The 27,643-nt window shown below is 50.6% G+C and overlaps 2 protein-coding genes across 9 annotated transcripts in view; one reads left to right on the forward strand and one right to left on the reverse strand.

Moving 5' to 3' along the window:
• RNF214 (ring finger protein 214) overlaps window positions 1-2,950 on the forward strand; it is a 52,524-nt gene extending 49,574 nt beyond the window's left edge. For all 8 annotated transcript variants that reach the window (XM_049714354.1, XM_049714355.1, XM_049714359.1 and 5 more), the window contains one exon: window positions 519-2,950. In XM_049714354.1, the coding sequence (XP_049570311.1) occupies window positions 519-584 (66 nt within the window). In that variant the 3' untranslated portion in view covers window positions 585-2,950. The remainder of the gene's footprint in view (window positions 1-518) is intronic.
• Window positions 2,354-26,342, reverse strand: BACE1 (beta-secretase 1). Its single transcript, XM_004273355.4, has 9 exons — window positions 25,588-26,342; window positions 11,341-11,429; window positions 9,619-9,835; window positions 9,003-9,140; window positions 8,164-8,298; window positions 7,075-7,176; window positions 6,565-6,714; window positions 6,131-6,302; window positions 2,354-5,263 (listed from the first exon to the last, which is right to left on the reverse strand). Exons 1-9 carry the CDS (start codon window positions 25,837-25,839, stop codon window positions 5,022-5,024), a joined length of 1,497 nt encoding a protein of 498 aa, XP_004273403.1. The 5' UTR covers window positions 25,840-26,342; the 3' UTR covers window positions 2,354-5,021.
• Window positions 26,343-27,643: the final 1,301 nt, after the last annotated feature.

The raw sequence follows: 27,643 nt of genomic DNA on the forward strand, positions 1-27,643 counted from the left end.
CTATTAGAGATTAGCTTCACAAACTGACAAGTTATTCCTGTCTTTTATGATGGTACCAGACAGAGTTAAATCTCTTAGCACCAGGGATGATTTTTTTTTTTTTTACTATTTTGTTTTGTTCATTTTGTTTTTCTAAGAGGTAGAAACTGAATTTATATCTAAATTCTTGGTAAGGGAAAGTCCTGAATAAGATTTGAGGGCAATGGGTATTAGGAGATGGAAGCTCATCTCAGGCTAAATAGATGACAAGAAGGAGCAGGTCTGTAGACAGTCAGCAGGAAGCAGCTTCTCACTGTCATTAGCTGATTGTTAATGTTCCCTGTAAAACAAGATCAGGTTCACCTGCTCTGAAGACTCCTCTGGCGGTAAAAGCCAGTGAAGCAGCCCTTCCAGTCCCCCAGTGAGCTTTTCTGACTCAGTAAACATCCCTTAGACCTGTTGAACCTTAACAGCGCTCTCTCCCCTCCTTCCCTCCGTCTTTCCTGATGAACCTGAGGTATGTCTTTCTTTCTTTCCAGTGTATCAAATTCTGGGCCCAGACCAACACAAATGACACTTGTCCCTTTTGTCCAACTCTTAAATGACGGACCTGACTGGGGAGGAAGAAGAGGAGAAACTGATGTGAACAGGAAGCGCGGGTTCAAGATTTCTAAAACTCTATATTTATACAGTGACATATACTCATGCCATGTACATTTTTATTATATAGGTAATGTGTGTATAGAAAGTCTGTATCCAGATGTTCGTAAATGAAAGTATGTATATTATGCAGAAATGGTCTGTCCCCCTCACCTTTCAGTTCCTCTGGGGGAAGCAGATTGTAGGTAAGATGGTATTTAATTTGGCCTTGAAATTATGATATTCCTGCCTAGGGCTGTTTTCAGATGCAATATAAAAACCATCTAGGAAGCTGCTCTTGCTCTAAGGCCACCCTGCTCTGATTTGGCTCAGCCTCTAGTCCATTTTCTTAAGGCTCATGTACGCCGATTTGAACCCTGGTGCTCACCTGCTGTCCAGCCAGATGCCTTGCTTATTGAAAGCCTCCGGAAGCCTCAGTGCTATTCTAGCCCCCCTACTCCAAATGGAGAAAATGAGACTGATTGAGGAAAAAATATATAACCCTGATGGTTTGATTTTTCGTTGAACATTTTACTGTTTTAACACTCATTATTTGTACATAGACATTAGGTTTACAGAATAGTCTGTTTACATCAGCAAAATTCACAGTCCAAGAATAACAACATAACCAGGTCCCGTTTCCCCCATGCCTCCACAAACTTCTGTCCACCCTACTTCCTGGATAGTCATCTCTTTAGAAACTAGCATAGCCCACAGGTCTTTCCTGGGCCAAGCCATCCCTTTCCACCACTGACTTGGCTTCTGATCAAGCTTTCACAGACCAACCTTGTGAAGTCCTCACCGCTTCCCCTTCACTTCTGGTCTTCTAGTCTAGCTATCTCCCCTCCCCTTGAAGGTTAAGGCAGTTGGTTCACAACCAAGTTGTTTGGTGACCTTGGGTGAGTTCCAGGCAGGCACTGGGGTGAGGGGATGTCTGTGCAAAATTCCTTTCAGGATGATCTTGGGATATGGGTTTGAATTTTTGAAGCAAGAAAGCTATGGGGGACATGCTTCCTGTCCTGGGACAAATGGAGACCAAAGTGCTGTGAAGAAGGGAGGTTAGATTTCAGGTTTATAAGTCATTTGTTCTGTGGGTAGCTGTCTGGAGCGAGGTCATTTTTCCACCTCTGCTTATTGAGCACTTCCAGTTTCTAGGTTTATACCGAGGAAAGCTGCGTTTCTATTACAGCTTTGAATCCTTTCCTGTCGCTTTATCTTTACTCCTAATGGAAATGGCTTCAGCTCCCTTCTCTTTTGGAATTAAACAAGTAAAAAGTAAGCAGTAATAAAAAAAAATTAGCTCCAGGAAAGGATATTACTATATTACCAACAGGTGAATTTTTCCCATTCTGGGACCTGGAAATGCTTACTCGCACTAGTGGTACATATGAGGGTAGCAAAGATTTTTCCTTTCAGAGCCAAATAATTCTCTCCTCTCTCTTTATGTTACTCTTCCTTGTCTTTCATCCTTGCCTATCAGCTCATGAACATACTCTTTCTCTTCTCTAGTCTTACTTGTCCCGGTTTATTGACTGGCAACAGTGTAAGGAAATGGACTTCCTGGGATCTCCTTGGCATCTTTTAGGGTGATGGAAATGGCCTGAGTACTCCCCACTGTAGAGGTCAGATGACCCACTTTCTTTGGTTAATGAAATATTAATGACTCTAGTTTGGTAGCCATCATGAACAGGGAATGTGGCAAAATGGAAGACCAGTTCCTTTGTTCTTTTCATTTGGTGGGGGGGGGGATTCATTTTTTATCTTGTAATCTTAAGATTTTATCTCCCCTTAACTTTGCAGCAGCCTTTGGGCCACTTGCAGTATTTTTCAGTATCCAATGAAAATATAGAAATTAGAAGTGGGTCTAAAAAATATCCTGTTTCTTTTCTACAAATCTTTGACACCAAAGGAGTAAAGAGAAAACAGGAGGGGATGGGGGGCTTAACTGCTTCCTAGTGAAAGCCCCTGGAAACCAGCTGCAGCAGGAAGACAGTGTGGTGGAGGGTGTGCGTGGGGGCCGGGACTCATCGTCGCTCTTTGCTCCTTCTTGTTCAGGATCAATCCGAAAGCAACAGTTAAGTTTTGGCCACCCTTGTTCTCCCTTTTCCCTCTGTCCACTGGCCTGCACTGGTACAAGCTGTGCAGACCCCTGGGGAAGGCCCCTGATGCAGGGAGTGGAGATGGGACAGTCATTTTTCTGGCATAGAATTTAAAAATAGAAATATAGAATACATATTTTTACAAGGAAGAAGCTGTTGTCTAGATTTTTTTTTTTACACTTCAGAGTTCACGGTTTCAGGGTAGAAAGGAAGAAACTGTTAAAAGAAAAGTACAAGTTTTCTCTTTCAAAGAAAAAAATAGGACAATGAGACTTACTAAGGAAGGGGTGGAGTTTTATACCCTGGAAAGAGCTGGGGAAAAACCAGTTTTCCCCAACGTGGGTCGAAATTATAAAGTGGAATGTGGCATTTTCATTTCACGGTAGCGGTTCTGGAAGTTTATTTACACAGTAAGTTCCAAGCTGGAAGTGGACAGGCTCCAGTCTTCCTGTCAGTCTCTGTGGTTATGGGGTGTTCCCCGTCAGCCAAAGCAGCACCAGGTGCAGTGGGAATGAAGAGGACTCAGATAAAAAACTGCGACTCAGTATTCTTGTTTTATTGGTTTATGGCTTGTGGGCAGCTGGCCGAGGCCAGGATCTCCAGAGGCCCTCTTTGTATTTCCCTCTCCCTCATCAGGTAATTCTATGCTGTGCAGGTCCCATACTTGGAAGCAGTGTGTTGACCAGAGAGGAATAGGATCCAGTGGAATAGTAAGAAAATTCAGCTCTTCCCATTAACACTGGTATCATAGTCGACTGGCTTAGAACTGATAGGGAGGAAATGAACTTGGTCCCCACTGTCTAGCCCAAGAACCAGCCTGGGTACCCAGGTACTATTAGGAGCGGGGAATAAAGAGCAGGATAGGGGCAAAGGATGGCCTCCATCAAGGGGCTCTTGTGGTGAAGGGAATTAGGAAGCCCGGAGGCTGTCATCCTTTTTCCACGCAGCCTTGATACTGAATGCGATGCTGGTGGAGCCAGAAAGCCCTGTGTTCCTGACATTCTTGGTATAATACTAGTGCCACTGTGGGATGCCTTAGCCGAATAAATGAGGGAGACCTTAGAGACAGGGAGAAGGCAATGAAACTGCTCTGTATTATGTCAAGATCTTACTACCACTTACAGCTGAACAGGAAGAACTCCAGGCAGGGGGTATAGGGCATCAACTCTATCCCTGTTGAATGAATCTTCAAGAGTCTGCTTTCAAGGATTAGATAGGAGAGGTTTCCTATCTATTCTTAGCACCTCAGCTACAAAGCTCTGGAGAAATAGGACTGGGGGAGGGGGTGAACAGGTAGCCAGGAAGACAAAGTGCAGCCCTGTTATATTTGCTCTATTCCAGCTGCTTTCCCATAGGGCACCTGGGGCTTCCAGGGTTGGGGATGTTTCAGTGCTACCAGTCACGTGTACAGTAGAAGGTTCAGGTAGGGACAAGGAATTAATAAGGTAGAAATTCATTTGTTAGACGGAACGTTTTAGTGGGCACTTTTCCTTTAAGAGAGTTAAAAAGAGCTTTTTGGCTAGAGAAGCCCTCCTTCCCATCGCACTTTTGGTCAGGCTGCAACCACAGAAAAGAAGACATTGGGAAGTAACACCCATCTTAGAAGGTGGGATTCTTATCTTGGAGATGCCGTCTAAAACTGGGACTGGCGAGCGGTCATGTTCTGGCCTTGCCTCGCTTTGATCCCAGCTTCCCTGTCTTTGCACTCCCTCTCCTTCTCCTCGTCCAGCCACCCCCATTTGTACAAATTATTTGTACAAATTATTTTTAAATTATTTTTTAATTCAAGAGGCAGTCTTTGCACCAATGTTATAGGCTTGTCTATACAGTCCCTATCTCTAAAGCAAACAGCAAACGGTGCGTCCGTTCCCGCTGACTGTGGCCAGCAGGGAAACAAGATTGGCCCTTTCTCTGCTAGGGTACTGCAGAGACACACACTGGGGTCACCTTACTTCTGGAACTAAGAAAAGAAGAATACTTCGGGTTGGAGAATCTAAAGGGATGGTGGACAAAGGCTCAGGGCTGAAGTTTCAAGCAGCAGAATTTCCCAACTCAAGTTTGAGGTGACCAAGGGTATTCCCGCCATCAGAGCACTTCTTTCTTCCCTCTCCTGGTTCCTACAGGTGCAGTCCCTGCAACCCACCTTGCCAGCTTTTCCTTTTCTGTCAAGGCAGAGGCATTTGTGGGTGGGTGAGGGTCTTGAGGTGCTCTGGCCACAGGTGCCATCTGTGTCTCCTCCTTGTGACCAGAGCGAACCACCAGATGTGGTCCAGGGGGATCTCTCTCTTCTGCCCGTGGGACTCCTCACTTCAGCAGGGAGATGTCATCAGCAAAGTCATCGTGCTGATGGCGCAGGCAGCGGAGGCAGCGCCACTGACACACCATGAGGCAGAGGGGCAGCATGAAGAGGGCGCAGATGGCAGCCATGACATAGGCTATGGTCATGAGGGTCGATTCATCTGTCTGTGGGATGTTGTAGCCACAGTCTTCCATGTCCAGGGTGACAAAAGGACCTTCTACCGCTGCTGTCCTGAACTCATCGTGCACTGGAGAAAGGGCAGATGTGAGTCACAGAGCAGTTTGGATCACACACCCAAAAGAACTTCCCGGGACAGGCCTTGAAACCGGCCCTGAGGAGGCCGTAGAGTCTCCCTCCTGGGAGATGTTTAGGAGCAGGACAGAAAGCCGTTGCTACGTGGAGGCATGGCTCTCCTCCAGGTCACTGGGGACAACAACCCTTTCCTGTCTACCTGTCCAATAGGACAGGGCCCTAAAAGTCAGTCATTCTAAGCTGACCAAAAAGCCAGCCCTACATATACCTAGTAAACTCACCTGCTCCTGCTGAAATTCAGTTGCAAGACCCTGCCAGTAGCATTCAACCTCGGCATACGGCAGCTGGCAGGGTCACGATAGGCCCAGCCCGCCACCCTTGGATCTAGAGCTTCCCAAGGTGCCGAGGCAGCTCTTGCTGTTCTGGGTCTCCAACAGAGGTTGCCAGTCCAGGCGGGGGTCAGCATGCCAGGCGATACAAAAAAACCACAAGCACTGGGGCTTCCCTGGTGGCACAGCGGTTGAGAGTCCGCCTGCCGATGCAGGGGACGTGGGTTCGTGCCCCGGTCCGGGAAGATCCCACATGCCGCGGAGCGGCTGGGCCCGTGAGCCATGGCCGCTGAGCCTGCGCGTCCGGAGCCTGTGCTCCGCAACGGGAGAGGCCACAACAGTGAGAGGCCCGCGAACCACAAAAAAAAAAAAAAAAAGCACAAGCACTGACACTAGCTTTTACACAATACGTGGACTCTGGCTTGAGGCAACTGTTACTCCCTCCCAGACTGACAGGGGCCCGGGTACCCTCACCACTGGACAGGGAGAACGGGGATAGACTGACCCCACACCCTCGTTCCTGGCGCTCTCACCATGGCAAGCACTGACAGCAAAGCCAATTCGTTTCCGGGCCCGATCAAAGACAACGTAGAAGCCCTCCATGATAACGGCTCCCATGACAGTGCCCGTGGATGACTGTGAGATGGCGAACTTGTAACAGTCGTCTTGGGATGTGGCCACATCTTCCACTGGCCGCAGGTATTGCTAAGGATAAGCAAGCAAAGAGTGAGAGTATGTCTTCCTCCACCCTTCACCCCATCTCTGCCTTCTTGGTATCGATGCCCTTAGGCTGCCCTTCCCTTTGCCAGCCCTGAGCTCCGAGAGGCTGGTTTTTCCCAGAGCCCTTTACCGCTGGATCCTCATCTATTTTGTCTTCCAAGTTCTAGGAAGCCATGCCTGCTCACTCTTTCTCAATATATCCTTTGTTCTCGTCCTGGGATCCCACTGATTCAGGCCAGGGACATACCTGTGGAAGGATGGTGATTCGGAAGGACTGATTGGTGACCTCACCCATTAGGTAGAGTGAGATGACCGGGAAAATGTTCCACGGGGTGGTGCCTGCTTGCCAGCACACCAGCTGCTCCCCGAGCCAGAAACCGTCTGGGAACTTCTCCGTCTGTGTTGATGGGAAAAGGATAAAGATGAGGAAACGGCCTCTTTCACCATCTCGCCTCTCCCATTTTCAGATAACACTTACTGGGCCCTTTACTTGCTTTTCCATGAAATATCCAAACTGGGGAAAGGTCAGCCGAAACCCAAGGCTTAGAGGAAGAGAGCAAGAGAGTAAGGCCAAAACTTTGGGCTGGGGGACTGTGTGCTGAGCAAGCTGAGGCCCATAGCAGAGAACCGTTGTTTAAGAGACCTAAGTAGAGGGATCTAAGGGTAGACATCTTGGCTCTTGTGGAGGAACGTGCCTCTCACAGACTTCCTGTGACACTCTGTCATCTCTTGTACCCCTGTCCTGAGTCCCACTGACCGAGGAGGCTGCCTTGATGGATTTGACAGCAGCTTCAAACACTTTCTTGGGCAGACGAAGGTTGGTGGTGCCACTGTCAACGATGCTCTTGTCATAGTTGTACTAAGAGGGAGAAGAGAGGGTTAGAACATCAAAAGCCTTCTTGATGCCAGGCTTTGGCCAGAATTGGAGGGGTGAGGCTGACTGCTTGGGGTCCTTCCTGGGTTGGCATCCTGGCTTTGCCGCTTCTTAGGTGGATCTCCTTGGGCAAGTTACTTAACATCTGTGCCTCAGTTTCCTCATCTGTAAAATGAGGATAATAATAGTACCTACCTCAAAGAGTTATTAAATAAATAAAGAGCATTAAATTAATTAATATATTTGAAGTGTTTAGGATTGTGCCCTGCACATAGGAAGCAGTCAGTACATGTTAACTCTTATTATCTTGGGTGGGTAGACATTCTCTAAATCTTGAAAATAAAAATACCTTGTATAATGCTTTTAACTTTTCATAATACGTTTGTATCTGTTCTAAGTTAACATACATGAAGAATCTAGGTAAGGAACACCCAAATAGTTTAACTGCCATTATTGGGTCTTGCTGTGTGTCAAGCACTGGCATAAACACTTTATTCACTTTCTCTATTTTCACCACCGTCTTTGGAAAAGCTGTTTTTACTTCTGTTTTGCAGGTGAGGAAACTGAGACACAAAATAGTAACTTGCCTGAGGACACATAGCTAGAGCAGAGCTAGAAACCCAGGTCTTTCTTACTCCGAAGCCAGACTCTTCTACTACGTCATGTTACACTGCCTCGCGGACGACTTGCCCAAGGTCATAAAGCAAGGCAGTGACCGGAGTCCAGATATGCTTTTTTCCGTACCAGACCTTATGCCACGCAGCCTCTGGGAAAGTGCTAAGCCAGTCCCTAGCCCCAAACCTCAGGTCCCGCCATGTGACCATTAAGCTCCTTGCTGTTCTAGGCTCAGCCCCCAACCCTCCTGCAGGTCCTGCACCTCAACCTCATCCTCCCAGCCTCATAACTCGGGGTGTGGCCTCACGCGATGTTGCCTCCCCCTTGCCTCTCCCTGCCTCCCCCAGGTTTTATTACCTCCTTGCAGTCCATTTTCAGATCCTGTCCATTGATCTCCACCCGCACAATGATCACCTCGTAATACCATTCCCGCCGGATGGGTGTGTACCAGAGGCTGCCCATGTACAGCGAGTGGTCGATACCCCCGATGATCTAGGGAGCAGAAGAGCCAGTACCCGTGTGCCAACACAGAAGGACAACAAGTCACCCAGAGGGCAAGCATAGGATCAGTCATTTCTGGGGTGGCAAGGCGCTCTGCACATCACCTTTCTCATCTTCCTGCTTCTAATCAAACCACGCCGTAAAGCGACTGATACTTTCTTAAATGTGTTAAAGGATGTGTTCAGGGGAAAAGGCTTTCCAGGATTTTTAATTGTTTCAGAATCACACAGCCCTTGATATAAAGTTATTTAAACCTAAACTGGCATAATAAATGTTGAGTGAATGATAATTTGCTTCTGTTGTAAGTTTTATTTTCTCTGCTTGTTGGAGATAGAGTTCACCAGTTGTCCTAAATGAATTAATAAATAGACTTTTAAACTCCTTACATCTCTGCCTTCTCATCATCAGACTGAACAGTCTTGACTTGAGAGGCCTTATTTTCATTTCCTTTGAAATTTTCCTAATCATCTGTCATCCTTGCCAAGTTTACCATAGGAGCCTCAAGTCCTTTCTGGAATAATGCAAGGAAGAAAAGGGTAGAAAAAGAAAAATGGAGGTGGGGAACATGCAGAGGTTTCTCTCGATTCTCAGCAGTGGAGCCCGAGGCTGTGGTGTGGCCTCAGAGGGCAGGGAGGCAGCAGGTGCTCACGTCTCTGCCCAGTGCCCGGGCCTCCCCTCTCCTAGGGCCTACTCACCATGCTCCCTCCAACTGAGGCCAGCACCTCCGACTGGTTGAGGGGGAAGCCAGCACCACAGAGCTGCAGGGAGAAGAGATTGGGCACGTGGGTCTGCTTTACCAACGAGTCAAAGAATGGCTCCAGGGAGTCGTCAGGCTGTGACAGAGAGAGACAAGGAGTGAATCCTCGCACAGAGGGCCCTAATGGAAAGAGGAATGGGAGGGCAAAAGCAAAACTTGGGGGATGTTCCTTGGGAAAGACCATCCTGAGGTACTGAGATTTGGTGGAGAGAGGGACAGCAAGACACACTGGCAATGCAAACAGGAAAGATCTGTAGGATCGTTGATCCCCATCTGCTTAACCTGTTTCAGAGTTACGGGGGCCTCTCATTCTTAAAGATCTTAGCGTCAATAGAAAAGATAGCCTGTTCCTCTACTTGTCACCATAGTTCTGCCCTCTGTAGGGATGAAATTCAGACTGCCACCCTATCCACCTGTAAAGTAATTCTTTAAACTGATTTGTTTCCCTCCCTTATTCAGTTCCCTCCCCTTCTCTCCCGTAACTCCGTCCCTGTGTAGCATGCAGTGTGCAACGTTCAGGCAGAGTGTCTAGGGCTAGCCCTTGTTCCTCTCACCCTGGCGATCTCAGCGTAGGCCAGCCCCAGGATGCCCTCCCAGTTGGAGCCATTGATGAAGAACTTGTCTGATTCAGTGATGGCAGCGATGTTGGCACGAACGGTGACGTTGGGGCCGTGGGGGATGCTCACCAGGTCGGTGCCCAGCTCCCCCTCCCACTTGCCCTGGGTGTAGGGCACATACACGCCCTTCCGGAGGTCCCGGTATGTACTGGACCTGTGCAAAGCAGGCAGAGATCTGTTGGGTGCGTAACCACAGCTGGTACGTGGAGCCAGCATCTAACCTACTCCCAGACGCCGAATCTCATCTCGGTCATCTACATAAGACAGGATGCTGTCAGGCTGCTCAAGAGAACATCCGTAGATCCTTCACCGGGAACAGAACAAGTGACCTTGCAGACAGACGTGGGGAGCCGTCTCTGGCGCTCGCTCTCCTGTGTCCATAGCTCGTATTCCTAGATCTGGAGCTCAGGCCCTGGAAGAACAAGTCTAGGCTTTGTGTATTGTGACTGCTGCTGCTGAAGGGACAGCTAGCGGGCATCTCCCACTCCCCGCCCCCTGACCTTATCACGCTCTTAAAGAAAAGGAGCCATTGACTCTTGCTGCCTTGGGACCCAGTGGTACCATCTGAGTGGTAGAGAAAGTACCAAGCGGGTGAGCATGGAACTTCTTCAGCAAATTCTTCCAAGGAAGGAGTGTGCACGAGCACCTCAGCAGGGCAAGCAGGCAAGACGCACCGCTCGGATGGAACATGCTTATCACCATGTGTCACCCCCACCTGTGTGGAATGACGCCTCTGACCAGGGCTGGTGTGTATGATGGGGGCAGTGATGGGACACGGGCAAGGAGCTGGAATGAATTCCCTTTCATGGACCCTGGCCATGCCCCCTTCCCTGACTGCTTTCTTTAGATAGGGAAGTTAAAGGGCAAGGGACCTGAGAAGGCACCTTTGGCATTTGCCTAGAAGTCCAAGAATGGGGTGTCAGTCTCGACTCACATGTTTTCACACACACATACGCCTCAGACATTAGATGGCCTCTCGCCACTTCCTGCTTTTCTGTTAAAGGGGCTCCCAGATCATCCCTCACTGCCTCTGTTACCTTAAAAACCCACTTCCACCCTCCCTCCCACCTGTTAGCTAAGTCCAGCTGCTGGAACTCCCAGGAGGCAGGGAAGCATTTAGCTTTCAGTCCCTGATATCAGGCCAGGCAGTGGAGCTGTGGAAGGCTCTTCCTTCCCTTCCTTGAACCGTGCAAAGCCACCAAGAGTAGCCCCCAGGCGAGGACACAGCGAAGGGAGCTGTCACTGCAGCCTGCTCAGCCTAGACTTAGGTGGTGGCGTCAGAAAACCAGAGCCACTGAGGGGTGTGGGTTGGAGTCCCTGGGCCTCCCAGTTCAGGCAGAGAGAAGGACACCTCGAGACTGCACTGGGAGCTTTGGGGCTGCTCTCCTTCCTGCTTTCCCTCCCCCAGGAAGCTGCCCTATCTCGGAACTGACGCACTTCCTGGCTGCCCCTCAACTTACCCTTCCCATAGTTTACCTCCTCAACCCTCCAGCCCCTCCACTCTTCTCTTCTGGTCACTGTTGCCTTCTTTTCCCTCCCTCCTGCCCAGCAGGAAGAAAGGCTCTGTGGAGCTGGTCCTTCTCCCTGCAGCCCTCCCCCGACCCTCCTTTGCCCTGGATCCTTGGGAAGAGCCTTCCCCCTTCCTCTCCCCGCACTCACAGCTGCCTCTGGTAGTAGCGGTGCAGGAAAGGGTGGGGGGCGGCCCCAACTGCGAAGTTACTGCTGCCTGTGTCCACCAGGATGTTGAGCTGTCAGAGAAAAGGGAGAGAAAGATGCTAGGACAGGAGGCCTGGACTCACTCCCTTCATTGTCCTGTACCCTCCCCATCCCCCGGCTATGTGGTCTTCCTTTGGAGTGTCCAGGGTGAAGCTTCCAGATGCAGGACTGGACAGGCTGGCCCTGCTAGTACCATGACCACAGTCAGAACATGGGGTCCTGTCACGCCCTCAGCATGGCCTCAGAAACCTTGTGTCTGCTTTTGTCTTCTCTGCAGAATTGGAACATTTTCTGTGTCATCAGAGCCATATAACTGGGGTGTGTGTGTGTGTGTGTGTGTGTATGTGTGTGTGTGTGTGTGTGTGTGTGTGTGTGTGTGTGTGTGTGTGTGTGTTTCCATTCCTATTTCTGTCTACCTGCAGATGCCCTTCCTCACTCTGTACTGGCCCAGTCTGTCTGCAGAGCTTGCCCCTTCCCCTCCTCTCTGGTTCTCCTGGGAAGCACATCACCGGCAGGCAGCCTGGCTCATCCCCCTCCAGCTCAGAGACAAGCTATTCTAGGAGCTGGCACTGACCAGGGGCGCTGTGGGGACCACAATGGCATGTTGAGGCCCACGTGTTTCTGACCCTGGCTGCCAGAATGTGGCTCCCCATGAAGGGCCCCCTTCTGTCTCAGAGGTGACACAGACCTATGAGTCCCACTGTCAGAAATAGTGGGACTATAGCCAGGAGCCCTGTATGAGGTCCTGGTGAAAAGCCATCTCCTCGGGGCCCTGGTTTTGGCTCATTGAAGATGGACAGGTGTTGTCTTGCTGTTCCTTCTGTGCGGCTCCTTCTACGTCTCTTCTACTTTGTCCTCCTTCCTCCTGAGATGGCCTGACCCCTCCTCAGCCAGTCAGCCGTTTTTTTGATGCCTCCTATATCCTCACAGGCAAAAAGGAAAGGCCCCTGTCCTCAAAAACACAGCAATCTATAAAGTGAATCCTCTCTCTTTCTTTTTTTAATGAATTTATTTTTTAAATTTATTTTTGGCTATGTTGGGTCTTTGTTGCTGTGTGTGGGCTTTCTCTAGCTGCGGCGAGTGGGGGCTACTCTTCATTGCGGTGTGCAGGCTTCTTACTGCGGTGGTTTTTGTTATTGCGGAGCACGGGCTCTAGGTGCAGGAGCTTCAGTAGCTGTGGCTCACGGGCTCTAGAGCGCAGGCTCAGCAGTTGTGGCGCACGGGCTTAGTTGCTCCGCGGCATGTGAGATCTTCCCGGACCAGGGCTGGAACCCGTGTCCCCTGTATTGGCAGGCGGATTCTTAACCACTGCGCCACCAGGGAAGTCCAAGTGAATCCTCTCCTGCCCACTTGTGTGTCCTTCACCTCAGCTTCTCCTCTGACCTCAGGGCCCTCCATTTCTGCATCACCTCTCCTCAGTGCAGTGAAGTCAGCTGACCTTGGCCTTGCTGCAGGCTCCGACCTTGTCATATAGGGCAGGTCACTGTGTTTCATCCCCTCTGCCGGATCCTCCGGCTCCTTCCTGCTCTCAGTGGTCCCTGGTAGGTCTGCTGACTGCACCTCCCCCAGCGGCCGCTCAGGCTTCCTGGCCTCCCCATGGCCGCTGTCCCCTAGCTCTCTGACCCTGCCTCCTCCCTCCTTCCCAGCCCCCACTCCTGGCCTGCCTCCCATTTCCCTCCCCGCCCCTCTGCCCCTACCTCTCCCTGGTGTCCCTCTCCCCGGTCTCTAAGCAGCCACTGGCCCCAGATGCTGTGCTTTCAGAGAATCAATAGTGCTAGAGGCACAGCAGTTCAGATTTCAATCAGCCAGGTTAATGATTAAAAAGGCTTCTTCACCCACCCACTCCCCAGAACCCGCTCTCCCACCTGCCAGGACTCTGGTCTCCGCGCCACGGCTGGCCTCAGGCTTACAGGCGCCCCTGCTATCACTGGACCCCAAAGAAAGAGGGTCTCCTCCACAGCGCTGGCGCCGGTGGTGGTAGGGGGGACCGCCTGGAGTGTGTGTACCTGGCCGGCTCTAGGAGAATCCAACCCCCTTTGACACTGGAATGGAGCTGTATCTGGGGGCTCGGCTCAGCTGGTCCAGGCCCCCTCCTCCCCACTCCTCTCTGTCCTGTACGGGAGGAGCCCTCTCTGCAGGCCACTCGCCCCCCCCAACCCCGGGGGCCCATCATCCCTGGTGCCCTTCCAGTTCCAGCCTTTCTCCTCACCTGAGGAAGTTCTCCCCACTCCGCCCCCAAGGGGGTCAAGCCCGGGGAGGAATGACCCCTCCCCTCCCATTGCTCTCTCTTTAAACCCCCAGCCCCAATACCAGGAATTCAAGCCACCACTGCTCTCTCTGCTGCCCCCTCTCCACCCTCCACGCACACAGAAAAGGGAAACCAAAATAAACAGTTGCCTCTTCCTCCTGAGCAAATGTCCTTCTGTCTGTTTGCCCTTTGCACTGTGATCCTGCTTCCGAGAGAAGTGATTTTGATCCTGTCCTTCCAACATTTCTATCATGAGCCCCCTGGGCAGCCTGAAGGAGGAGGGTTTGCGTGCGTCCAACCTTAGCAGACGCCCTCCCCTCTAATTTCACCCAGCAGGGGGCCGTCAGATGACCCCTCCCCCCATCTCCCACAAGAGCATTCCCACGTCGTCCATCCTGCCTTTCTACAATCCCTCCTCCTGCCTAAGGAGGATCCACCCCTCATGCCACACCCCCCACCCCCAAATCTGGATTCTTCCTGTTGGCATTTACAAATGCTTGTCTCTTCATTTAAAAAAAAAAAAAATCTTTAATCTCACATCCGCCTCCAGCTACCCTCTCTCTCCTCTCCCTTCACAACCAAAGTTCTCGGCCAAGCTGTCTTCATTTCTTCACCTCCTACTCATTCCTCAACCCATTCTCAAACTGAGTTTCGCCTCTATCCCTCCCTCCACTATAAAACAGCCCTTACTACAGTTACCAATGATTTTGTGTCACCAAATACAAAAGACGGTTTTCAAATCAATCCTCATCTTGCTTGACCTCTCTGGAGCATTCAACGCTGCCGACCCCTCCCTCCTTGAAACACTCTTCCCTGTCACCCTATCCCGTGCTTTCCTCCTGCCTCTCTGATAGGATCTTCTGTCTACTTTGCAGGCTCACTTCTCAAGGCCTGGGCATTGGTCCTCTTCCCCTCCTGCTCTACTCTGTCCTTAGGCCATCTCATCCATGGCAGCGGCTACAATTACCACCTATATCCTTATACCTCCTGAGCTTTCAGCTCTAGCCCCTTCCTCCCCTTCGAACTGCCTCAAAGACACCTCGAATTCAGGATGTCCATGGCTGACCTTACCTGGTCCTGCCCATCTGTTTTTTCTTCACAGTTTCCTACATTAGTCACCATCCATCTGTTTCATAAGTCAGCAACTTCAGAGACATCCAAACACCTTCCTCTTCTTCACATCTCCATCCAAGGCATCAACGAGTCCTGTCCAATTAACCTTCTTAAAAGTCTCCGAATGTATTCATTTCTTGCCACCTCCTTTGCCACTCCTGGCCAAGCTATCATCATCTCATCCTGGAATACCACAATAGCTTTTCAACTGATCTTGGTACATCCACTGTTGACCTCTCCAACCTGTTTCTGCACTGTGGCTAGAATGATCTTTTCAAAGCGCAGATGTGACCACGTTACCCTCCCATGTCAATGGCTTTCCTTTGCTATTATAATAAAGACTTAAAGCTTTAACATTTCCTATAGGGCCCTTCATGGTCCAGCCCCGCCTACATAGCCAGCCTAGCTTGTCCCATACTCCCCCAAGCCCTCTGCCCACCAGCCACACTGGGCTCATTTCAGGTCCTCCAATCAGCCATGGTCCCTCCCGCAAAGGCTGTTGGTCATTCACTCTGCCTGGATTATCCTCCTTTCCACTTGCAGTTTTGTCTACTCATCTCCTATCATCCTTCAGTCTGAGCTCAAAAGGGACTTCCTAGGGACCTCCCTGGTGGCACAGTGGTTAAGAATCCACCTGGTAACGCAGGGGACACGGATTTGATCCCTGGTCCGAGAAGATCCCACATGACGTGGAGCAACTAAGCCTGTGCACCACAACTGCTGAATCTGCGCTCTAGAGCTCACGAGCCACAACTACTGAGCCCGCGTGCCATAACTACTGAAGCCTGCACTCCTAGAGCCCATGTTCCACAGCAAGAGAAGCCACTGCAATGAGAAGCCTGTGCACCGCAACGAAGAGTAGCCCCCGCTCGCTGCAACTAGAGAAAGCCCGCGTGCAGCAAGAGAAGCTGCGTGCATCAATGAAGACCCAACGCAGCCAAAAACAAAAAAGGGACTTCCTAAGGGAGAAAGACCAGGTCATATTCTCTGATTAAAATGCTTCTGTAGGACTTGCCACTATAATGTCATACTGAATCTCATCTCCCCTTGTATCTAATTTTTTAAAAAATCCCCATTGTCTCCCTACTGGGTATCACAGTGGCTGGCAATAAGTATTTCTTGAATTAATGAATGCTTAAAGGAAAAAGGAGAAAGAGCTAATCTACCCTATTTTCGGGGTGAGGGAGGGATCTCTCAGTGGCCCCCAAACTATGGGTGTTTTTAGGTTATAGGTGTGGCTCTAGCTCAGACCTGCCTTCCTCTCACCAGGCCCCCTGGTTTGATACAGGCAGCCCGGAGTCCTGGAGCCATCTTACTTCTTCCCTATCCCTTGGGGCCAGGCCAACTCAGAAGTCCCTGTAGAGCTTGCCTTTAGATGCCCAGAGGACCGCAGCATGGAGTCAGGGCTAGGTCAGTGCCAATCACTTAACAAACAAATATGCCCCTGGGGGCCTCTGAGGGATTGCAGCTTCATGGGAAGTGCTAACAAGCCCCACAGGGAAAGGCACACTTGCCCATTCCATCCTGCAGGCAAGGCTCCCCTGGAGGAGTCTGCAGCAATAGATCTTGGGCAATGAGACAGATGTGGAGTTGCTGAGTCCAGGGTAAGCTCTTTGTTCACAAATCCCACCTGTCTTGGCCCCAGCTCTCACTAGCAGATGGGAGTTACTTAGATTCTTCTGGGTGAAAAGAGCCTTCAGGAGTCATCTGTCCGTTGGCCTGGAGATATGGGAGCTTGTTCCAGTTCCAAAAGATCTCTAGTTATTAAGATCCACAACCTTTCTTGGCAGCCTGTGCTAGGGTCTTACCACTTTCACGCACCTCTGGGAAAGGGCTTTTTTTTTTTTTTTTTCTGCCGTGCGTCACCATGTGGCATGTGGGATCTTAGTTCCTCGACCAGGGATCGAACCTGTGCCCCTACATTGGAAGCTCGGAGCCTTAACTGCTGGACCGCTGGGAAGTCCCTGGGAGGGGGCTTTAATTCCTCCTGCTAAAGGAAAGTCTGTTATCTTCTGTGTGGGCCTCAGAGTTTACGGGGGAAGAGCCCTTATATTCTCGTAGTATAAGCCTTTCAGCTGAAGCTGAGATGTAGGAGCCTTTCTTCCATTTCACAGAGGAGGAAACTGAGACCAAGGGTGAATAAGAACGTAACCCCTCTTACACATAAGCCACAAAGCTAGGACAAGAGCCCCTTGGCTCTGACCAAGCCCCAAGTCTTCTCTTTCATCTCCTTGACCTTCCTGTCTCTCTCATTCTCTCTCATTGGGAAAGGAAATACATGGTAGATTGTTACGCTAATGAATCAGACGCCCTGTATCCATGCCCTGGTGTGATCCCCTCTGACATTGACGCTGGGCTTGGCCATGTGACTTGCTTTGACCAATGGGACATCAGCAAAGGAGGAAAGCAGAGGCTTGTTAGGTGCTCTGTGCACTGGGGAGACTGGCCTCTTGGAATGCGGCCCTGAGCTTGTACGTGAGGAGGCTCAGTCTTGCCTCCTTGAGGATGAAAGACTTCACAGAGAAAGAGGTCCAGCAGCCTGGCGTAGTCCAGCCCCCAGCCGACCCACCAGCTGAATGCAGCCACACGAGGAGCCCAGGTAAGATCTGTAGGATCACAGCCAGCCCACAGAATCCTGAGAGGCAATGGCTCTCATCTTAGTTTGTTACACTGCATCAGATAACTGCTACAAAACTACCTGAATTAAATCCTGAGATCCTTGACTTTGGGGCACCTACCCACCCATCGGTCAACTCCAAATACCATCTCTTATCACTTTTCCCCTCCCTCACCATCAAGTTTCTCAGTAGCACAATGATCTGTCACCTCTGCATACGCCGTTTCCTTTTCTTGAAATGTTCTCTCCCCGTTCCATCTAACTTCTGTTCAATTTTCAAGTCGTGGTTTAAACATTCTTTCTCCCAAAGGTCCTGCCCTGATGCCCCCGCCCAGATTAGATTCCTCCTCTCGTAGGTCCTCAAGAACAACTGCGCTTCTTTGCCTACCCTTTCATCCAACTTGAAACCACTTATCCAATGTCTGTCTGTCCTACACACTATGAGTTCCACAGGGTAGGGAGCACATTTCTGTGCTTATTATCTAATTCTTACCTAGCTCTCAGTAGGTGCTCTGTAGCAATTGTTTTTAACTGTAATTGCCTCATTTGCTGCAGGTCTCTGTGACTCTAGAGCCTTGCCATTAGTTCTCAGCCTCAGGGTCCTTGCAGGGGGGATTTTCAATCCGGTACTGCGTATGGTGATGATGGCAATGGATGCCCACTGTACCCACGAAACTGAGTAGCCACCCAGGTTCTTAGAGCAGTCCGAGTGATTTCAGGACTCGCTGCTCCCGGAGTCCTCTGAGTTAGCTTCATCTGCTTCCCTAAGTGGACACTCCCAGACCTGAGCTTGCCCGAGGCTGAGAGATGGGGGCAAGGAAGGACATGAGGAACCTCAAGTCAGCAGCTGGTCCTGGCTGAGAGCCAGCGCAGCACACAGCTCCTGCCTCGAACTGAGGCAACTGGGTCCCATCCAGGCTCCTCCCACCTTGACCAAATCAGCTGACCCAATGGAAATGGACTCCTTTCTCAGACATATCCTCTGCTTCCACTTCGCTCTCCAGGCTGAAGCTGGCAATCAATACCTCGGAGCAAGCAGGCTCCCTGGTGCCACTCACCCCATCTTGGGCTGTTTTTTAAAAGGAATCCCAAGGTGGCTGGGTCATCCCAAACCTTATCTAGGGCAGCCTTCCCCCTTTAGACAGGATGCTCCATTTCCCCCGGGCTCAAACCCAGCTCAACTAATATCTATCAGTGCTTCCTATTCAAATGAGATGACGATGCGAATGGTCAAAAAACTTACCTGTCTGTTCTTAAAGAAAAGATCTAAGACAATGGTTTTCTAACTTATTTTTCAAGCAGCAGAACCCTTTTGCAATCTCATTCAGGATCCCAGTGTACCAAAGAGAAACAGCAGAGATGCTCTGCTTTAGGGAGAGCTTCTATTTCTTTGTCTCCATCCCCTCCCTGTGGTGGCTCTCGAGGCGTCTCGTTAGCACCTTCAGCCTCCACGGAACCCATCTGGGAAATCTGCTTGGAGGGTAGCACAGCCACTGCTACCTGCTTTTCACTGTCAGACAGTTCCTGTTGTCTAACCTTGTCCCATGCACAGGTTACAGGGCCTGTAATAGTCTCTGAGTGTGTCCTCAGGTGAGAATGAAGCTGATCTCTGGCCTAAGCCCACTTTCCTCCATGGCACCCAGCTGTGCTCAGCACATAGGTCTGTTTGCTTGAGCCATTGGGAGATGCCAGGGTTCATGCCTTGTGCTATTTGGTGAAAACTCCACAGGCGCTGGAGTCGAACAATTGGTGGGGTTCACCAAACCTGAGAGGCCAACCAAGGAGACATCCAGCCTGTACATAGTGGGGTTACAGTGGCCAGGAGACGGGGTAGCCACTGGGCCCATCCTGCCAGGGGAAGCTCAGGGCAGCTCTAGGACCAGGAAAATGGTGTTTCCTTTCCAGAACTCCCCACTGCCCAGGCCCCCCAAGCGAGATGGCTCCCAGCAGACAGAGAAGTTAGTTGGCAGGTAGGAGGGCTTCCCTGAGAGATGTTTCTCTTCCTGGATTTTCAACCAAAATTTCTGCTTAGCTCTTTACTGGAGATACCCAAGAAGGGCCCTTGACCATCTACCTTAGTGAGGGGGCACGGTCTTTCTCAATGCCTTTCCCACTCCCAGCTGAATTCTTTCTTTCCAGACCTGGGGAGGAAGAGCAGGAGATAGGTGTGAAAGGACAGCCTAAGAGTCCCTGCAGAGGCCTACCTGCAACTGAAGCCCAACCCCAGTCTATAGGTTGCCTCCCAGTGCCTGTGGCCAAAACTGTCTTGACGGCGGCTGGGCTTCAGGGTCATCTAACTTGGAGGGTGATTCTTTGAGTTCAAAGGTTTTTGACCTTTTAAGTACCAGAACTCAATCAATCAATCAATCAAACAAACCTGGAATTCCACTGTATAAATACAACAAAAGCTGACCTATTCTGGGAGATTTGGGGGCAGGTGGGACAGGGGAGGGCTTGGTGAGGGGAAAGGTGGAAGGTACAGTCTTGCCTCTTACCTTTCCCTTAACCTCTCCCTCACCCTTGAGGTCCCTTTACAGAACCCCACAGATCTCAGTTTGAAACCATTCTAGGGAGGGGGTCAGGAAAACCACTTGGCATCTTCATGGGTTTTGAGATCCTGAATCCTCACAGTTTTCTACTTCTCTGATCATTTTCTTTTGCTCCCTTGATCCCTCGTCTACATCCGATATTCTTTCCCTAATCGTTTTCCTCTTCTCTCTCCATTTTCTCAAACAAGTTCATTTGCTTACTTGGCTTCCACAAGCACCTCTCTACAGGTGACCCCTGAGTCTACCTGTCCAGTCCCAACTTGTCTCTTGGCTTCCAGTTCCCCATTCTCAGCTGGTTGCTGGATACATCCACAAGAATCGTCCACTGGCATCTCGAACTCAACCAACATGTCCCAGACTATGGAATGCTGGAAAGAACCAAGTATTTGGACTTGGAATCCAAAGACCAGGATTTGAACCCTAGCTCTCTTCTTCCCTAGCTGTGTAATTTTGGGCAAACCACTTAATCCCTCTGAGACTCAGTTTCCTCCTGCCCAAAACAGACATGCTAATACCTTGCCCTTTTTAATTAAAGCAGAGTAATAAACATGGAAGTTTGGTAAACTATATTGTGCTTTAAAAGCTTGCTCCTTTTGCTGTGTGTCCTGTTGCAAACACAGTCAGAGAAGTTCAAAGGAGGGAGACTTCTTCTCTTCCCTCTCACCCATAAGGGACAGGGAACACCTGGTTGACCTGACAGGTGAATGCTGGCTCTCTGAAGACTTCTCCTCTTTTATATCTTCTTTCAGGCCCGTGTGTCCTAATTGAAATCCTTGTCTCGGACTCTAGAACATCCAAGTTATCCTGCACCCTGGAGTAGTTTTCCTAAAACCAAAATTCACTAGACCATTTCTCTGCTGCCCCCAGAATGAAACCCAACGCCCACTCAGCCTCACAGCATCCCTATCACAGCTTCCAGCTTCTTAGCATAGTTCACGTCTCTCTTTACGAAGTTTTTTCTCCCCACTCTCCAAATAGCAAAGCTTTCTCATCTTTCTAGGCCATATTCAAATGCTACCTTTTCTAGCAAGCCTTTCCTAACACTCTGTCAGAAGTAGCTGCTTCTTTCTTTATACTTCCAAGACTCACTGTTCTTCTATTTGTACCAAATGTACTTGGTCTTGTGTGACATTTAGGCGTTTACATGTCTGTGTCTCACACCAAATCGTGAGCACTCCAAGGGCTGAGACTATGACGTATTCTTCTCTTTTGTAAGTAGGTGCTCAATAAATATTTGTTAAACTGAAAATTGACCATCACCAGATTTCAATCCTAACAATTAAATGATTGGCCTGTGTTTGGATGGCGATGCTTGTACTGTTATAATGAGATGATATCCTTTCATTTAAGCAAAGAGAATGAAAATGCTTTCTCCAAGATCTCCAGTTCTGTACTTACAGCAGCCCATCAACAGTTCTATTTAAAGGTCTTACTCTTTATTTATTCATTTGCTCAACACTTTTTAGGTGCCTGTTCTGAGCCTGGCGCTGTCATAGATACTAGCCAAAGAGAAATAAAACACTACAAAAATTCATTAATTAAAAAAGACATTGTCCTCAAGAGCTTGGTGTTTTATGAGGGAAACAAACACAGAAACAGTGACACGTGCTCCTAAGTGTAGTAAGGAAGACGTGAGTTGGTGTCAGGAGAATGGAAGCGGGATCTCTGATAAACTCTCTCTTCTTCTCAAATAGGTGGTATGGAAGAGTAGGGAGGTCAAGGGTGAGACACGGTCTCAGCTTACTGACCTGCCAATTATTTAATCTTTCAGTCCCCATTCCTTCTGCTAGAAGCTGCATATGGTAAGACCTTTTTATATACTGCAGGTATTACTGTAAAGAACAAAATAGTCTATGTAGAATATATTTTAAACTTTTATAGGACTTCCCTGGTGGCGCAGTGGTTACAAAGCCACCTGCCAATGCAGGGGACGTGGGTTCGAGCCCTGGTCCGGGAAGATCCCACATGCCGTGGAGCAACTAAGCCCGTGCACCACAACTACTGAGCCTGCGCTCTAGAGCCCGCGAGCCATAACTACTGAAGCCCATGCTCTGCAACAAGAGAAGCCACCGCAATGAGAAGCCCACGCACCACAAAGAAGAGTAGCCCCTGCTCGCCGCAACTAGAGAAAAGCCCACGTGCAGCAGCAAAGACCCAACTCAGCCAAAAATAAGTAAATTAATTTTAAAAAGATTTTATAAACTGTAACCATAAATACAAGGATATATTTGTACACCCATAGTCCTAAACCATCCCCTCCTGCCAACTTTCTCACAAATGGTCTTGTCATGTTCTAATTCATCCCAGATCGGAATCTTGAAATCACCTTTGACACCTTCCTCCTCACCCTTCACACCAATGTCACCGAGCCTTGCATCCCAGTCTTCCCTCCTTTTTCCACCTGATCACAGCCTCACTCTGTCCTTGTCATAGCGCTCCACACTTGGACCTTTGTGACAGAGCCTCCTGCTGCCTGCATCTCTCAGTTCCATTCTTTCTAAAATTCAGATGCCTCTTCCTAAAAGATTGCTTTCTTTGTCATTCCCCTGCACAAATAAATTCAATTTCCCCCTTATTTCTGCAGAGACCAAAGTCCAAACCTTATGGCTTGACATTTAAGGCTTTTGGCCACTTGGTTCTATCTTATTTACCCAAACCTGTAACATTAGCTGGCCTGGGTTTCTCACCGTCTCCTGAATGAACATGCATAAGCCCAAACACACATAACGCATTCTCTTCATTCACTGTGTCCTCGCTTGGTCTCAGGGGAGAGGGTGGGAAGGAGTGGACACACAAATGAAGTTGCGATCCCAGTTCGGGAGGACTTTTCTGTGCTGGCAATGGTCTCGACCCTCCTATCCATCCTTCAAGACCATGCTCATAGCACATCTTCACGAGGCCTTGCCTGATTTTACCTCCTCCAGAGCACCTATAGGGACTTCCCTGGTGGTCCAGTGGTTAGGAGTCCGCACTTCTGCTGCAGGGGGTTCCGGTTCGATGCCTGTTTGGGGAACTAAAATGCTGCATGCCGTGCAGCCAAAAAAATAAATAAATAAAAATAAACTGAAGAAAAGAACCCCTCCCTTAAAAGAATATAGATGGAAAAAATTTAAAAAAAAGAACACCCGTAGCACTCACTCATGGTACTGCTATAAATCAATGCTTTTCAAACTTGAGACACAGCCCCTGAGGTTCTGACCTAGTAGGTGTGGGGAGGGGCCAGAGAATTTACATTTCTAACTGGCTCTGATGACAAGGGTCTGGGGTCCTCACTTTGAGTACAACTGCTGCAGATTACTTTGTACAAGCACTTATACTTTCACTTCCACACTAAGCTGAGGTAGAAAATGTATTTTCTGTCTCTTTGTGGATCAGTCCCCCCAAACCAGCAATGAATTGCCTGGCATATAGAAAGTGCTCCCCAAGTTTCACTGTTGCTCGTTTACAGTACTGTGCCTTTCACATTCTCATTTGGTGCTTATTAACAACCCCACTGGGTCGGGAGAAAGGGCATCCTTCTCGCAGACTGCGGGGGGCAGAATCAAGTCACCACAGAGCACAGACTGGCTGGCGTTGGCTCAGGTATGGAGCCATAAGCCAACTCATAGGGTGGCTCTAACTGGGGTCTCCCTGCCACTGGCTTCCTGGACTGGTGCTGAACTTGAAGCCCACTTTTCCCTTCTCCTAGGAAGGAGCGGGAAGGAACTGACATTTATTGGGCAATTACTCTCTGCTAGTTTCTGGGCTGGGGGATGTACATATTATCTCAGGGGTCCAGGGAAGTACAGTAATGGGATCCCCCATTTACATGTTTTACGTGTAAAACATGGAGGCTCAGAACACCCAGGTTTTTATGCTTCCTTGCAGAGCACAGAAGAGGCAGGAGTGGCCAGACAAGTAGGAGAAAGTGATTTCACATTTACTGGAGGACAAGTGTGTGTCCAGGTGCATTGTTCTAGGTGCTTTCACCTGCCTAGTCTCCTTAATCCTCACAATCACCTTCCAAAGAAGATCTCATTTCACCCATTTTTAAAGACACGGCAACAGCCTCAGAGAGGTTATATAATTTTCCCAAGGACACACAGCTGGGAAAAGGGAAAGCTGTGGGTTGTGGAGCTGGAATTCCTGGTCTCTCTGACCCCAAAGCCCTTGTTGGTCCCAGAGCCCCGTTCTGTGTCCATGTCACAGGGTCTCTGCACAATTTGCATTGTGCATCAGTAGCAGAAACGGGACTAGGAACCAGGTCCACACAGCCTCCTTCTCCCTGACAACAGCTGGCATCCTGTTGGCTCAGGCTGCTAGAGGCCTGGATTCAGGCTCTGTCCTTACACCGATTCAAGACTGTTTACAGCACATAGGCAAGAGGAGGGGTAAGTGGGGAAGACCAGAGCCTTGGATCAGCTGAGAGGTGGGAGGTAGGCCTGGCTGGCATGGACCTCGGAAGGCTTGCTTCCATCAGGTAATTGGGAAGCGGAGGCTTGTTTTCCCCCTAGATCTGGTGTGAGAGCTGTTTAGAAGTCCAGGAAGTGTGGTGGTTCCCTCTGCCCATATACACCATAGACACACTCCCACCTTCACAGACCCTCCCAAGGACAAGCCTCCCAGACACAGATCAGGGGGAGGGGGGTGGCTCAGAGATGTGCGGGCTCAGATTCAAGGTGACACTCACCAGCACACACAGAGCCATCCTGCCACCCGTGCCCGGGCTCAACCACAGAGGAGGCAAATGCTCACAGAGGGCAGCCACGGCACCCCGCGGAGGGCTGCTCATGGCACACTCCTACCCGGTCGGAGGTACAGAGGGTGAAACCTCCAACCAGCCACCTTGAGTGTACCTTGGAGGATTGTCAGGAAGGATGGGGGGAGCTGGGAGGCAGTGTTTTCTCCGTCGCCGCCATCCCCCACCCCTGAGCACCTAGCAGCTCGTGGAGGGAGTCTCATGCTTAGAAGGGGGCTCTGGCTCCTCTGCTCTATGCAGTGTGTGATCTGTCCTTTCCCCAGACTCAGTTCAGTTCCCTCTGGCCAGGACTTGGGAGGCATCAGGTAGGGGAGGGACTGGAGTGCAGGATGCAAAGCTGGGGAGGAAGTAGGGGCAGGGGAAGGCAAGAGTCAGCCCGGGGCTTCTGGAGGTCACAGGGAACTCGGAAACCTTGCTTCGCTGTCCTGTGGCAGCTCAGACACGGGGAGAAAAGGGCCGGTCCAACTCCTGCCAGGATTCCTTGGTCCTCAAGATGCTGGGAACCAATGGTCAGAACCCCAGATGCCAAGATTGGGTGACCAAGATCCAGAGCAGTGGGGTTGGGAGACTCAAGCTCGGTCTGGGCTGACACCTGTTCACAGCACCCCTGTGGTTTGGACTCTTCTCCAGGTCAGGCTCCCCCCACTGACAAGTTTCTCTTGCCCCAAATCCTTCCTGAGCCATGTGTGTGTGTAAGACAGAGAGAGAGGGGAGGGCAGACAGAAGCCTGTGAGGGGAAGGGAAGTGGGAAGGGGGGCTTTGGGGCTGACTGCTGCCAGTATGATCCCAGAGGACAGGTTTGGGAGAGGGTCCCTCCAGCCCGCACCGTGCAGCCCATTTTAACAGGAGCCAGCATGCTGCACCCCCAGCCTGTCTCCCCTCAGCTCGTGCAGGAGGGAGGGTAGGGCTGGCCCGGCAAGCTTACCGTCTGTGGGGGGCTGCCCACGGTCATCTCCACGTAGTAGCCCTGACCGGACTTGCCCCTCAGGTTGTCCACCATCTCCACAAAGCTGCCCCTCCGGCTGGGCTCCTCGTCGGTCTCCCGGGGCAGCCGCAGCCCCAGGGGGGCGACCCCCAGCCCGCTTCGCAGGGGCAGCCGGATGCCAGGCTGGGAGCCGTGGGCAGGCAGCACCCCAGAGCCCATCCACAGCAGGAGCCAGGGCAGCGCTTGGGCCATGGTGGGCCCTGGCCTTGGGGCGCTCTGGGCTCACTCCAGCCTGCGACCGTCCCTGTGGCCTGACCCCAACTCTGGGTGCTGGAGGTGGCTTCTCAGGAGAGTGAGCGGTGAGACATCAGGGCTCCAGCGCCTGCAGGCCCCTCGGCCAGCCCTGGCTCCAGGCTGTGGGGAGCGGCAGGAGAGATCCACAGAGAGACAGGAGGGGAGAAGACGGATCCGGAGCCTGGCTACATCTGGCCAGCGGTCCAACCTCAACAGAGGTCCGGGAGAGGCCGGCTCGGGCCCCCCGGGGGGCTGGGCGGGGCGGGCATGGCAGGTCGGAGGCTGCTTTCCTGGTCCTCCCGGCGGGGCGGCAGCAGGGGAAGGGTCAGGGGCTCCGGGCTCCTACAGCTGCGTTTGCAGCTCAGGCCACCATAATCCCGCTCCCAGCTCCCAGGCAGCCTGGGGAGACGGAAAGACTTGTGGCAGCGGCTGTCAAAGCCAAAGGGTTTTCGCTTTTCCCTGGGATCGCTGGGAAGTGTAGTCTTCCCGTGGCAGACAGCCCGGCTTCCGGGGTTGGTGAGGGGTCTGGGATGCCCTCTGCCGAGATGGAGTCCACCCTGCAGGACCCCGGCAGGATGGGAAGGGCCATCGGGATGGAGCGGCGGCAGACCTCTCTTGTTCCGTCAGCCTTTCATTGGGCATTTCTGGAGCACCCACTGTATGCCAGGCACGCTGCCAGGCCCTGGGGCTACAGAGAGAAATAAAATGCATATGCACCGCACAAAATGATGGGGAAATAAGGAGCAGGGATTGGGGGGACGTCTGGGGGGGTCTGGGAAGACTCAGCGGGAGGAGGTGGTATTTAATTTGAACCTTAAAGAATGGGTGGAATTTCTAAGAGCAGAGATTTGCGAAGTAAGAGTAAGGGGGATAGAAGGGTATTCTACGCAGCCAAAGGAATAAGCAAGGGCAAAGGGGAAAGTGCAGGGGGCAGTCCGCCTTCACTGGAGCCTGCAATCTGCAGGGAGGTGAGAGCCAGCTGGGGCTTCTCTCAGCTGAATCCTTTTGTGCCTTTGGTGCTCTACCTGCCCTGACCTCCACCCCAGGTTCTGTGAATCTTCAAGCCCATCCAGATTTCTGTGCTGGCAGTGAGCTGAGGGTAAATGGCTGTTGTCAGCTTTAAAGTGTTGTCACTCCAAGAAGTATCTTTATGTTAATAGGTAAGAGGTTAAAACGAAAAGCTTTAGAGCTAAAATAGCTTGAAGGAGAAAAGACATATGATTATATCAACATATTATTTATCAAATGTGGAAAGCTGTTGTTAAAATTCAGCAGTCCTTCTGATAAAAACCAAGGAAGAGGGACTTCCCTGGAGGCGCAGTGGTTAAGATTCTGCCTGCCAATGCAGGGGACGGGGGTTTGAGCCCTGGTCCAGGAAGATCCCACATGCCGCAGAGCAACTAAGCCCGCGAGCTACAGCTACTGAGCCCATGTGCCACAACTACTGAGGCCTGCGTGCCTAGAGCCCGTGCTCCATAACAAGAGAAGCCAATGCAATCAGAAGCCTGCACACCGCAACGAAGAGTAGCCCGCGCTCGCTGCAACTAGAGAAAGCCCTGCGCGCAGCAAGAAGACCCAATGCAGCCAAAAATAAAACAAAAACAAAAAACCCCACGAAAAACCAAGGGGAAACTTCCTAAACAAGATAACAGAAAATCATAGAAAACATAATAGTGACAGGCTAAAGTTATTACCATTAAAGTCAGGCTTAGGAAAGAGAAGGTCATTATCACTACTCTTATCCCACATAGCTTAGATCAGT

Source organism: Orcinus orca, chromosome 8 (assembly GCF_937001465.1).
Source record: "Orcinus orca chromosome 8, mOrcOrc1.1, whole genome shotgun sequence".
In the NCBI taxonomy this organism is placed as follows: Eukaryota; Metazoa; Chordata; class Mammalia; order Artiodactyla; family Delphinidae; genus Orcinus; species Orcinus orca.